Below are 13678 nucleotides of genomic sequence, written 5' to 3' on the forward strand. Positions count from 1 at the left end.
CTGCAGAAATAATTTCTATGATCAAACAATGCTGGGTCTTACTGCATTCTATTTTCATTCCACTGTTGGCATGTCAAAATCTATATACTATGGCTAGGCCCCCTCACTGTCCTATAAGCTGCCTTCTGCTTCCAGTGTGTCAAAACAGATGAGATAATACTGAGAGATAAATTTAATTCTTTTTAATTTTCAAGTGTAGTCGATATGAAATATATTTAAGAATTATAACATCACTGAATAACAAAAAAGTAGTGGAACTAGTTGCCTCTTGCCACGCAACTTTACAGACACACTGACGTGTACATTCTGCCTGCAACAATCCCATTTGTGCTGGTAGAACTGTGCCTCTTAGTACGTAATTGTCAGGACATTTTACAGCGACTGTCTGGCCTGCCTTTAATAAACAATTATGCAATCTTTCATTTATTGATTTTAACGGACTACCTTTCTTGCTTTGCCGCTTACCAGGTCCATCAGATTTCTTTTTGACAGGCTCCTCTTTTTCTTCACATTCCATATCTATAGCAACTGACAGATCAAAATTAACGTAATGAGCAAAAGCTTCTGGCAGTTTATACTTATTTAGTAAAAATACAGAGAGTCATGCTGTTTGCTATAGGCAATTTCACATTCTACATAGTTCATACATTTAAGACACACCATTATTTCATATTAACTGCGACAACCTATGAAGTCTTGGTTTGCTTTATCAATTAGTGTCTAAAAGGATTAATGACATGGCTCAGTTTGAGCAGAATGTCTGAATATATTAGTTGGTTAACTTGGTTGTTCAGTGACTTCCTCCACTGGAAATCAAAACCACCTTAAGTACTAGTTATATTCCACTTTTTTAGAGGCGGCTGCCAGTATTATGTACAGAGGTATTGCTGTATAATGCATATTGTCTCCCACTATATCCTCCTGCAGAGCTAACCTGCTAAAATATAAAGCCCTTTCAATTTTACTGCCACATTGGGAAACATCGGCATGAATCTTATTTATTATGAGCAGAAGGGCACTTGTATGAATGAACTGAAGCCTGCTGAAGCACACTGAAGCCTGCTGTGCCCTGAAATTGCATACATACCATCTTCAGATCCTTTCTGCCTTTGTCTCCCTTCTTTCTCATACTTTTTTTTCTCTTTGCGCCTCTGTCTGAGGGCAGTTTTAGGATCAGTAATCCAGGCCTGATAAACAAACTAGAGGGAACAAATGAATTTATTTCAAGTTCATCAGAAAGGAAAAATTAAAGTAAGCCAAAAACAGGAATATGGATTTTAAAGCAAGTATCTGTGAGATCAAGCAATCATTTGCAAATCTAATGCAAATACTACAAAAATTTTTAGCAACTTCTTTACATTATTTTTGATTGCTTAACAAACCCAAAGATGAAAACCATTGTGGTTTCTTATGAGTCTCCTAGGAAAGTTATGTTCTGAATTTTGGGAATTGATGTCCTGTTTAGATATGGATGACTCTGTACTGTTGAGCAAAAGTTACAACCGAAATTGTTACAAGTTCTCAAATTAATGTTAAGAAAAGACAGCAAGGAGATTCAGAGATCCCCCCTATATGAACAGAAAGAGCTCCACTGGGAGGGCTAAGCTGGACAGGGTATGAAGGGCAAAGAGGCCATAAACTTGTAGCCTGTGACAGGGAAAGAGGGCCTTGATCTTGCTCTGGGAATGATTCTCCCAGTCCAGTCTGAATGCAGAGAAGGGGAGTGGCTGTGGCTCAGTGGTACAGCATCTGCTCTGCATGAAGAATTTCCCAGGTTCAATCCCTGGCATCTCCAGTTAAAGGGACTAGGCGAGTAGGTGATGTGAAAGACCTCAGCCTGAGACTCTGGAGAGCCGATGCCGGTCTGAGTAGACAATACTGACTTTGACGGACCAAGGGTCTGATTCAGTATAAGGCAGCTTCATGTGTTCATGTGTGAGAGGCAACCTGAAAAAAACCATTGAAAAGCAGAACTCTACTAATATTCTCCAGATTTAGGACATAACAATTTGCATTTCAGCTCAGGATGCATGGCTTGTGAGTAATTGGTAAATTATATTAACAATTATTTGTTTTTCCTCTATCACTCACCAAGAAATTTATTATCAGATCCGAAGACTCGAAAAAAATAGTCTGAATTTATTAACGGGTCTAGGATTGTTCTGAACCCCTCCCATATACAGGTGGTCTGTACAAGAAAGGCACCTCTCCCCTTTCCTGCATATGGAAAGCTTGCTCATCTGGAAGAAGGCTAAAATAGAACCTTCTGCATGTAGGTGGTTTGACACACTAGAATATTTAATAAAATGATACTACTTCTCAATTATAAAGTAGTACAGTTCCAAGACTGTCCATATGCTCTGGCTCCTTCCTCTATGCTGTTGTTGAACAGAAAATCCTGCAGTTACCTTGTTGACAGAGATACATTGATAAATGCTGCTGGGGGAAAAAAGGAGGATTCAAACTCTTAACTGAGAGTCCTCAATTATGTCACCTTCAAAAGGAGTTGCATTATTTCTCTAATTTGGTCATGACTATTCACACTGGCATATCTTACCTACTAGGCCACATTAATTTGCTTCAGTAGTGGCAAAATGCCGTATTTCATAACATTGCCCCAACACTACCGTTAATGCTCCTCATCTTAATCTTTTATTTGCTGGCAACAGAAATTTTAGTACTGGACTTCAAATTAAGTTTTAGATTTCAGCTAACATACGCAATCTGTTCTTCTGCCTCTAATGACGTTAGCTGATAACATCTTTAACATGGGAACTCAATGGAAGTTCATGACACTGTAATTACCACACATTATGTAGTTAAATCTCCAAAGCACAATAACATGACTAAAAAAGCCAACAAGAAGTAAGCATTATCTAATAGCAGTTTGTGACAAAAGATGTTGTACTTTAGCCTGTATGATTTTCTTTCCAAGATGAAAATCATGTTCTGCTGGCATTGCCTACATATGCGTTTCATCAAAAACAGTTACAGCCAAAGGACAAACAAACAAGCACACATGCAAAGGGAAGGCAGACAGGAAAACAAAACAAAACTTAAAGAGTTACCATTCCCAACACAAGCATGCACAAACTGTCTCAGGAAAGCTGGAATATTGCCATAGCTGAAAATAACACTTTCAAATGCTGCTTTACTTGTAGTTTCCTGATCTAAAAAAAAAAACCATTCTTGAGCACCGTGAAGACAATAGGCTGGATCCAGCGACTCCTTTCTGCTAAACTGGATCTAATGAAACCCTTCTGCTTAGTGAAAAGAGAGTCAACTGGATCCAAACTTAACGGTTGGCAGTTGCTGGATCTGTCCCATTCGCCTTTTCAAAACCTTTCAGGGTTTCTTAACAGAGAGAGTCCTGAAGGGCAGTAAAACAGAACAAAATAAACCACCTGCTTTTGATCTGAGAGGAGGCTCAGAAGTGCTATTGTTAGCATATGTGCTGCTATCGGAAGTGCTATCTCCTCCCTAATTTCCCCCACCCCCGGTCAGAAATCACTTTATTTATTTATTTAGAATATGTATGTGTGTGTGTTTGTGTGTATATATATATATATATATATATATATATATATGTGTGTGTGTGTGTGTGTGTGTGTGTGTGTGTGTGTGTGTGTGTGTACGTGTACAATATCTCTTTGCTGCTTTTTCAGTGTCCTGCCCAACAAAGATGCTTGTCCAACATGCGGGCCAGGACGGTTATGAATGTGGCCCAACACAAAAACGTAAACTTACTTAAAACATCATGAGATTTCTTTGGTGATTTTTTTGGGGTAACTTGATTGCGAAGTTGAACACCCCAGAGCTTCTAAGCATACAATGGGAAACATCACCAATATCCTACGTAACACGACAGATATGACTAAAGGATGCCTCAATAAGGCTGATGGATTATCAGTATCAAAATGCACAAAGTGCATAAGACAAAGAAGTGTGGAGGGAAAGTGTCCTTAGTTACAATTCTTTGACATCTTACCAGCTTTCTGAGAAAGAGTATCATGCTGGGAGAAAAAAAAACCCATACTGAACATTCAAACAAGTTCAATAGGGTCCACATTTTATTCACTGTTAATAAATGCATGCAACCAGATTGAACCCATTTGAAATAGGTTAGGCAGAAACAATGGAGTTATACCAAGATATACCTCTGCATTTTCACTCTGGGATTCATGAACACAACTGAAAGGAGAGTTGATTATTCATCCTTTGATTCAATTTACTGAATGCTGTATGTACCAAACGCTTGCCTGTCATAAATCCTCACAAAGTTCACATAAGAGGGAAAATGCAGAAAAGAGTATGGGATACCCTAAACCAGAATTTTATGGGATGAGATCACATTGTACATGGTAGTGAAACATCAAATACCTTTGCAGCTCTGATAAAATACTGAAGAATAGTTTTGGGCAGTTTAATAACAGACTTTGGCAAGGCTAAAATGGCAGAAGCAAATTTCGCAATAGCTCTCTATAAAGAAGGACAAAGCAAGAAAAATTAGTAAAGATGTGACGCTATTGTTATAAGGAATCTACTGCATTATACTCAGTTAGATAACATAAGACTTACATTAAAAATAGGATCAAACACTGTAAGTATTCATTTTAGCACATGTATATGTGAATAAGTGACAGAATGTGTTATTTAATTATATACATAAAGATCTAGATTAGTAATGCTAATTAAAAGATAAGGTTTCACTTGAAAATTAATCTTTAGTATAAGACAGATAGTAGTAAATACAGCTTGTTATCAGAAGACAGGCATCTATGACAGAACCCCCCCAAATATCTTACATCTACGAATGTATATCTTACATATACATTATGAATGTATATCTTAAAAATATCTTACATCTACAAATGTATTTACTTATAGAACAATTAAAGGGAACATAAACACCAAAATACTGACTCAGACAACTGAAGAATTGATCAGCCTAAGCTAATGAGAACTTTGACAGAAAGTTTTAGACTTACATTATTTTTTATTTAAGATCTACAAGGCTAAAAACATTCATGGGACGAGATCACATTTTACATGGTAGTGAAACATCAAATACCTTTGCAGTTCTGATAAAATACTGAAGAATAGTTTTGCACAAGAAAACATTGTCCATGAAGTAATTAGGGTTGCCAACCTCCAGGTACTAGCTGAAGATCTCCTGCTATTACCACTGATCTCCAGCCAATAGAGATCAGTTCCCCTGGAGAAAATGGCCGCTTTGGCAATTGGACTCTACAGCATTGAAATATCTCCCCTCCTAAACCCCATCCTCCTCAAGCTCCACCCCAAAAACCTCTCACGGGTGGCAAAGAGGAACCTGGCAACCCTAGAAGTAAAGCAGACCTAAGTATGAAACCCTGTTTCTTACTTATAGATTATCTTTGTTGATGAGGCTGATCATGCATATTGCCTCAGGTTAATATGAAAAATTGATACATTTGCCCAAAGAAAGTGAAACCATCCATTCTCTATAACAAAAGCACACAGCTTCATATAACAGCATTCTGTTCAAGTATGCATCTGTCCTGGACAGAACGATGCTGCAAACTAGTATTACTATCCTACATACATTGACAGTCTTGCTGTCAGCTAGGGTTGCCAAATCCAGTTTTGGAAATTCCTGGAAATTTGAGAGCGGTGCCTGGAGAGTTTGGGGAAGGGGAGGAAGCTCAGCAGAGATGTTATAGCACAATCTGTGATGTCACAGCCTATGATGTCATGTCCAGGTCAAAGGCCAGCTCCTCCAATTCCCCCTTCCCATGAGATTCCTTCCTTCCAACAAAATTCAAATTTTAAATTTCCAGCCTCATATCACTGCCCCACATCTTTTCCCCACCTTGCATCATTTGTGGGCTTTTACATGTATGTGTTTTCTATGTCATGCTAACCCTCTGATCCATTCTGAAGACCCATAGGCAGACAGACAACTGAAGTCCAACCCTTCTCTCAGTCCATCTGGTCTTTCACCATTCACTGGTGAAAATTAGTTTCTCCTAGTCTCTTTGGTATACTATAGGTTCTCTGTGGTATACTGCAGGAGAAAAAGAAGTCCTGGAGCATCTACCTTCTGTAGACACACAAGGATTTCAATTTCTTCTAGACTCTATGTTATACCAAACAGTGCACCCTCTGAAATTGCCACTTTCCCCAGGGGAACTGATCCCTGTAGTCTACACATCAGTTGTAATTCCAAAAGAACTCCAGCCCCCACCTTGAGGTTGGTAACCCTTCTGTTACTATAGCAGAGGACTATACCCTGCATATTTGTGCAGATACAGATACAGATACTAGCAACAGGAACCTATGACAACACTTGGAGCGAGATCATAACCCAAACCTATACTGTGTGTAAACGACTTCCTCACCACTATTCCTTCTGATAAGGCAGCTACATCGTTACAAAAGACCTGGGGGGGGGGGAATCTCACTTGAGGAATTGTACCTGGATCATCATATGGACATAACTTGATCCCATGTAAATGTTTATATGGCTATTTTACAAAATCATCCTATGAGACTCAAACGTTATGTCAGATTCAGCCCTATTACTTTAAATTCTCAGAACTCGGTCAGCACCAACAGCATCTAGGACACACAACAAAGTTTGCACTGCACAGCTGTTGTAGCTGTATATTAATGGTTCACTTAATTTCTAACTTATGATGTATTCTTGTTTTACATATGAGTTTTTATACTAGTCAGGATCACCTTTGGAAAAAGTAGATCTATAAATGCAGATTCAAAACTTGGTCTTTATTGCAAATAACTATTTTTTTTAAAGTTCAGCAGTTTTTTCTCCAAACACAAAAGCACCAAAGCAACCTCAAGCAATGCCATTGAAAAGATGCTTTATTCACTTGTCTCCAGTGCAACATCAGAAAAATAAAGTTCAGGATATGAAACTTTATTTTTAAAAAAAAATCTTGATGCAGGTGCAAGTGAATGAAAATCCATCTCCAATATTACTTGCATTGCAGAAATGTGGCAATATGAGCAAGCAATGATCAATGTTACATTAGCACATTTTCATTAAAAAAAACCTCAAGTCAGGCTTTCATAGCAGGATCAGTGCATTAACTAAACACAGTACCTGGAATGCAGATTTTTTGGGGGGTTCTTCATCTTCCTTTTTTTCTTCCTCTTCTTCACTGTCCGTCTCAAATAAATAATAATCTCCACTTCTGACCACTAAGCGAAATAAAATATTTTCTTATTTCTTGTGGAGAAACAAAGAGCTTCATATCTCTATATCATGAGACAGCACAAAACTATAGTGCGAGAAAAAGGGGCTCAGTGACAGGACAGAAAAAAAAACAAGAAATGGAATGTAAACAAGAATCAGTGGCAGGTAGATCATTTGGTATAATATTTTGAGGCACAACAAAGAAAAAGTTCCTGTTACAGGGAAAACATATAGCTGAGAACAAAATAGCCTGATAAAATGTAAAGAAGTTGGAAGCATATAATTAAAAAGCATATAATTAAAAAGTGTCACACAGCCCAGATAGCCTACAAGAACTGTTTGAATATTGTTTTAAAAAAACACCATATTTTTTCCACAGGCAGAGAAATCCCATCTTTGTGAGTATCTTGCCGGCAAGTGAAATTAATATTTTTGTGAGTATCAAATACATAAGACAAACTATATCACTAGAGGGGCAAAAAGTGAAATGAGCAGCTAGAAGTGTGGAGACATCCTATGCCATTTTTCTTTTGTATTCTTCAGACATAAACATGAGATAAAACAAAATCATATTTAAATTGAAATTCTAGAACAGCATGTGAGATCACAATAAATACTAATTTTTGCCTGTGGATTTTAAAAAGTTCTAATGCCTCCATATGTTCAAGATATGATATAAATGAACTGGACCTTATATCCTTGAACAGAAGCACGTCATTTTTAAACCTTGAATATGCTGACAGGACTAACTTGACAAAACAAGGGAAACAAAAAATAAAAATAAAGCTATAAGCAAGAGGTAAAATTAAAGTCAGAGCATTACATTTGCCAGTAAAGCCTATAAATGTAATGTCTGCAAGTGAACAGAAATCTTTTAAAATAGTTATACATAATAATTGATTTATCAAGCAATATATAGAATGACATTCAATAGTACATTTGACCCTCATTATATACCTTTCTGAACAATCAGAATAACTTAACCCTGTTCAATCATACCTCATTCTTCTTTCAGTCATATACTGAAGGTGCTTGCACATCAATATATCTAATTCTCAATGTGGCCAAATCTGTGGATACTTTAATCTAGACAGTGGAGCCATGAACAGAAAGACAGATCTTTCTACAAACCTTTAAAATGCCCCAGATGTGTGGAAAAATCTAAATATACTTTTTTAAAAAACGCTGGGGGTTAAGCTCCCTCAAAATAACAGAAACAGTGCCTGTAGCTTTAAGAAACAAATGCCTCAACAATATTGTTGTCTTGCAAGCCTTGGTTTCTGTCAGTAAAAGATAGTTGGATGGGGAAGGCACTTTCCAGGGCTGTTTTGGTCTTTGAGTAGAACAGGCCAGGGCTAGGCCTGGCAGCAACCACCAGGTGAATTACTACCACATGACTTGTATGACTTACTCAAGCTCATTGCTTGCTAATGTTCAACAGTACCTACTCCATGAAAACCTGTATGGTGTGGTAGTTAGAGTTTCAGACTAGAATCAGGGACACCCAGGTTGACATCACTACTCTGCCATGGAAAATCACTCGGTGACCTTGGCCCAGGTACACATTCTCAGCCTAACTTACTTCACAATCTCTGACCATGTCTCAATGATGTGGACAGGAAGACTCTCAGTGAACCATCCACTTTGACCTTCCTGGAATGAAGTCCCCTTTGTGTTTGAAGAGGCTATTGACCTGGCATATGTGACTGAAACCTGGCTAGATGATTCAGATAATTTGACCCTTTCTCAAACAACTCCAGTTAGGTATACAGTCCTTCATCCAGACTGAACTGGAGAGCAGGAAGTTGGGTTACCATAATCTTCTGTAAGTTTTTCTCTTTGTAGATTCAAGTGCGAACTGATGCCAGCATGCATTTTGTGTTCTTAGTATTGTAATCCAGACACAGGGTTGGTATTCTGTGAGTGCATCATTTTCCTAGCTTGCCTGAGTTAACAGAGGTGATCTCTGATTTGATGTAGGAGATCCCCAGGATTATTGTTCTGAAGGGACTTCAGTATGTATGCTAAGGCTACTTTGTGGGACCATGATCAGGACTTTACAGCTGCCATGGCAACTATGGATCTGTCTCAGGTTATTTTGGGTCCAAATTCATGAAATGCAGCTCACATGGAGCTCTCCAAGAACAAATGGGAGGAGAAGGTGATATGACATAATTTCTACTTCTTACTTAGACCCCCTCCGTATACACCTGTATGCCTTTTTGTCTCTCTAGACACCATCTTTCTTGGGGTCAAAAGTAACTGCTCAGGAAAGGTGAAATGTGAGGAATATCCACATCTGCCGACACCTTGAGTTGGTGACTGACTGGACACAACCCACTACAAAGGCACACAAGTGCTTCACACGTGCTTTTCTGCCCGAATTAATAATTGGTAGAATTGACATTTTAAATTGTTCAGCCTCTGCTCAGATGTTTCGTATGAAAATCTCTTCTCCACAAACTGAGGTCTGCTGAGTTACAGTATAAAGTTATTAATATGGGGGTGGGGAGGAAATATAAGATCAGAACTTTGGGGGGAGGAAATATAAGATCAGAACTTTGCTCAGTAATATCACAGCATCAGGGACTGTCATTATAACCACTATAATATGTTCAGTTGTACTAGGCACTCAAGTAATGGGGACACTGCAACATATTGTGCATATATCTTTTATATATAAAAGGAAGGTATGATTAAACAGCAATAACGCACGCTTGTAGGCATACATCATTGCAGCAGAGAATGCACCATAGGAATCATAGCCAATTTCTTAATTGGATCATTTGTCTTCTACTACAGGCCATACTCCTCACAGCAGAAAGGTATGAATTTTTACATCCTCTCTTTACATTGTTCCATCAATAGGGGGGAAGTTCTGTGTTATTTCGTCTCCCCACATTGATTCTTACAGCGAGACTTCTGCTTGGAAGACTACTGGGTAGCAACAGATATGTGAAAGCTTGTTTCTCATGCCATGCCTTCCCCAGCAGAAGTAAAGCCCTGAGAACTGCCAATGCACAAATAGAAGGTCATAGTGCTCACAGCATGCATTTTTTTGTTTAGATGTGTGTGTATGACCAAATATTGTTTTACAATATTCAAGATCATAGCAAAAGGTGAACTGTATTTGAGTCATTTGAATAAGCAAATTACTGTCCTGACTTTTGTGGAGTTATTTTGTCAGGAGGTCTTTACTGGTTAATGGTGAATAACTATTATTTTCAGGGCCTGGCCATATGTTGCTTTTCACAAGTATATGCATTATTGCATTAATATGTACTGTGCACTTGCTTCCTAAAATATATAATGAGGGTGAAATGAATCAGAAATGCTGAAATAAATGAGAATGTTTTAACAGAAGTTGCATGGCTGCAGGCATGTCTCATGCAGTGGTCTCTGGCAGACAGCAGTGGAATTTTACCAGTGGTATTTCCTCAGCTTTCTGCCAAAAGAGAAATCTACTGCAAAAGACAACCTGAGATCCTGATAACCTTTGAGCCATTCTCATGATCTCAATTAGAACAATTCTTGTCTTTCCATTAAATGAATATGAAGATCACCAGAGATCATATCCAAGTCCCTTCTGAACAGTAAATCATCTAAATTAATTTGAAATATTTATTTGAAAACTAAAACGATTAATCTTCACTAATTCCTTTAAAAAGTCCCTAATTTTTATCATGCCTTTTAGAAACGTATAGATACACACATATACACACACACACACACACATAATAGGCACAGTTTAATTGTGACTTGACAGAAAGAGATATTTAAAATATTCTCAGTTCTTGAAGTATACTTTCCATGCCAATTGGAGTGGAGTTTCCCTTTTTTGAAATAAAACTAGATCACAGATATTTTATAAGGTACCGTATTTTTTGCTCCATAGGACGCACCTGACCATAAGACGCACCTAGTTTTTAGAGGAGGAAAACAAGAAAAAATCTTGTTTTCCTCCTCTAAAAACTTGTCTTATGGAGTGAATGCCGGCTGGGCGCGTGCGCGTCAGGACGGCGTGAGCTGGCGTTCCCCGCCCCGACAGCCAGCTGGAAGGCGGGCGGGGCGCACAGAGCCGGCTGGGCACGTGCGCGTCGGGATGGCATGAGCCGGCGCACGCGCCCAGCCGGCTCTGTGCGGCCCTCCTGCCTCCCAGCTGGCCACCAGGGCAGGGAACGCCGGTCCCAACGCGCACACGCCCAGCCGGTATTCACTCCATAAGACGCACAGACATTTCCCCTCACTTTTGAGGAGGAAAAAAGTGTGTCTTATGGAGCGAAAAATATGGTATATAGATACATAGGATTGGAACCTATCAAACAGATCTGTGAGTGCAGGGGGGATTTTTTGCCACTGACCCCTTAACTCTTTCCTTATGCAACATCATCCCACATACCCAGCATTTTGGGCTGTGGTGAGGGTGTGTGTGTGCATGTGAAAGTCATGGCCAATGGGTGGGAATCCTACCACTGTGGTAACTTTCAATGACATCCAAGTTATAATAATGACTCTGAAAAGCATCTATGCTCTCAGATTGATACATTATCACTTTTCAAGGTATGCACCAAGTATATATTTTTCACATCATAAATATTTGGTTTAACTCGAGATAACTGAAAACTTCCAGAAAGGTGTACAGCTGATGGAATAGCCAAAATGAAAAATACTTTATTGCTTCTACTCGGGCTGTTTTTCATCCATATAACTGTCAAGTCACAGCGATAAAACCATGCATAAATCAAACTGGTCTTGGGAATGCCTCCATTCTGGTCAAGGATATAAGGGTTAAATTCATATATTTGAAAGATGAAAAACCTACTGGAAGCATGATCAACCCAAGGTCGCCACCACTGCTTTTTTTTGCCCTTGGTTTTCTCTTTGTCTGCTTCGCCTAAAATGAAATACGTCCAAAAATTAATTTTACAAAGTAAGAAACATCTTATTCATATTTCCTTTTTTTTTTTCCTTTTTCTAAAAGGTCCAGACTGGGCAGGGACATCAAATTCTAATATGAAAGAAAGAAAAAAAGCACTTATTTCTTGCTATCAGTTGACTGGCTCCATGACAGAGACACTGACAATTTCATCCAGTAATTAAAAAAGAATTCTACTTCAAATCTGAAGACACTAAGGAAATAGTAAATTCTGTATAAAGTTGATTATGGTTCTTTTTTCTCTTGTTAAAAATAAATATTATATGGGAATTCCCATGCTGACACATTATTCTCAGATAGTTTCAGAGGGCAGCCATATCGGTCTGCACTTGAACAGTCAGATTCAAGTCCAATAGTAGCACCTTGAAGACCAATGAGATTTTCAGGGTATAAGCTTTCGAAAGCCACAGCTCCCTTCATCAGACATGAATAGGAACAGAGCTCTCGGAACCTGTATATCCCTGTCAGAAGATGGGTGGGGTATTGTAAAGAATGTTTGTAAAGGATGCAAAGCTACTATGCATGTTGTAGTCAGCTTGATTGGAGCAGAGGGGAAATGCTTGGGGCTAGAAAATTAGCATTTGTAGAAAGATAATAATCCTATGTCCCTATTCAGCCCTGGGTGGGGGGGCAGTCCATTGTTCTGAACTTGTGAACTTGTTCAGCAATCACATGTTGTACTTTTCACTTGAAGTTTCATTGTTTGAGGACTGGCAGTCTTAGGTCATTGGAGGGAAGGTAGCATGGTATTGCCCGATCTTGTCAGGTCTCACAAACACACACTCACACTCTTAGGTCAGCAACTGAATGCCAAACAAGGAAAACTACATCAACAGTCCTTAGGGAGAATTCTTTGAAACTACTACACTGATGGTGTATTTCTCCAGTACATTTTGCAAGAATAATTAATACAAAAAATACAAAATGTTGGAGGAATTGCAACCAGCAAGGTGTATATATCCATACGTGGTGGTCAAATTTCACCAGACCATCAGGAACTTCCACCTCACCATCAACATGACCACGAACCAATCTGTGCAAGAAATACACTTTCTAGACACCACTGTACAAATACATAATGGAAACATAAAAAAACACCTTATTCCAGAAACCAACTGATTGCCAAACATATCTACATGCCTCCAGTCACCATCCTAAACACACCAAGAAATCCATTGTCTACAGCCAAGCTCTATTGCTACAGCTGTATCTATTCTGATCCCTCAAGAGATACTCATTTGCAGGATTTACAACGAACATTCTTGGAATTACAATACCCACCTGAGGTAGTAAGGAAACAGATCAACAAAACCGGAATGATACCAAGGGATAACCTGTTACAAGATAGGCCCAAATGAAAGAACACCACTGGTGCTCTCAGATCAAACTGGTTCAATGCATCTTTAACAACCTACAACATATGCTGGATAATGATACTCCCCTCTCACAGGCATTGGGAGGCAAACCTTTTCTTGCCCACAGACAGCCTCCTAACTTTCCTAACATGGACACAGACTCTGGGACCAGGGCCTGCAAGAAACCTA

General features: G+C 38.8%; 1 protein-coding gene across 1 annotated transcript in view; it reads right to left on the reverse strand.

Annotated features, from left to right (window-relative positions):
* Window positions 1–13678, reverse strand: part of PIEZO2 (piezo type mechanosensitive ion channel component 2) — a 309479-nt gene that overhangs the window by 40884 nt on the left and 254917 nt on the right. Inside the window, exons 31-35 of the mRNA XM_056854258.1 lie at window positions 12021–12092; window positions 7106–7203; window positions 4381–4479; window positions 1088–1199; window positions 466–528 (exon numbers count right to left, since the gene is read on the reverse strand). Of these exons, the coding sequence (XP_056710236.1) occupies window positions 466–528; window positions 1088–1199; window positions 4381–4479; window positions 7106–7203; window positions 12021–12092 (444 nt within the window). The remainder of the gene's footprint in view (window positions 1–465; window positions 529–1087; window positions 1200–4380; window positions 4480–7105; window positions 7204–12020; window positions 12093–13678) is intronic.

The sequence above is a fragment of the Euleptes europaea genome, chromosome 8 (assembly GCF_029931775.1).
Source record: "Euleptes europaea isolate rEulEur1 chromosome 8, rEulEur1.hap1, whole genome shotgun sequence".
NCBI lineage: Eukaryota > Metazoa > Chordata > Lepidosauria > Squamata > Sphaerodactylidae > Euleptes > Euleptes europaea.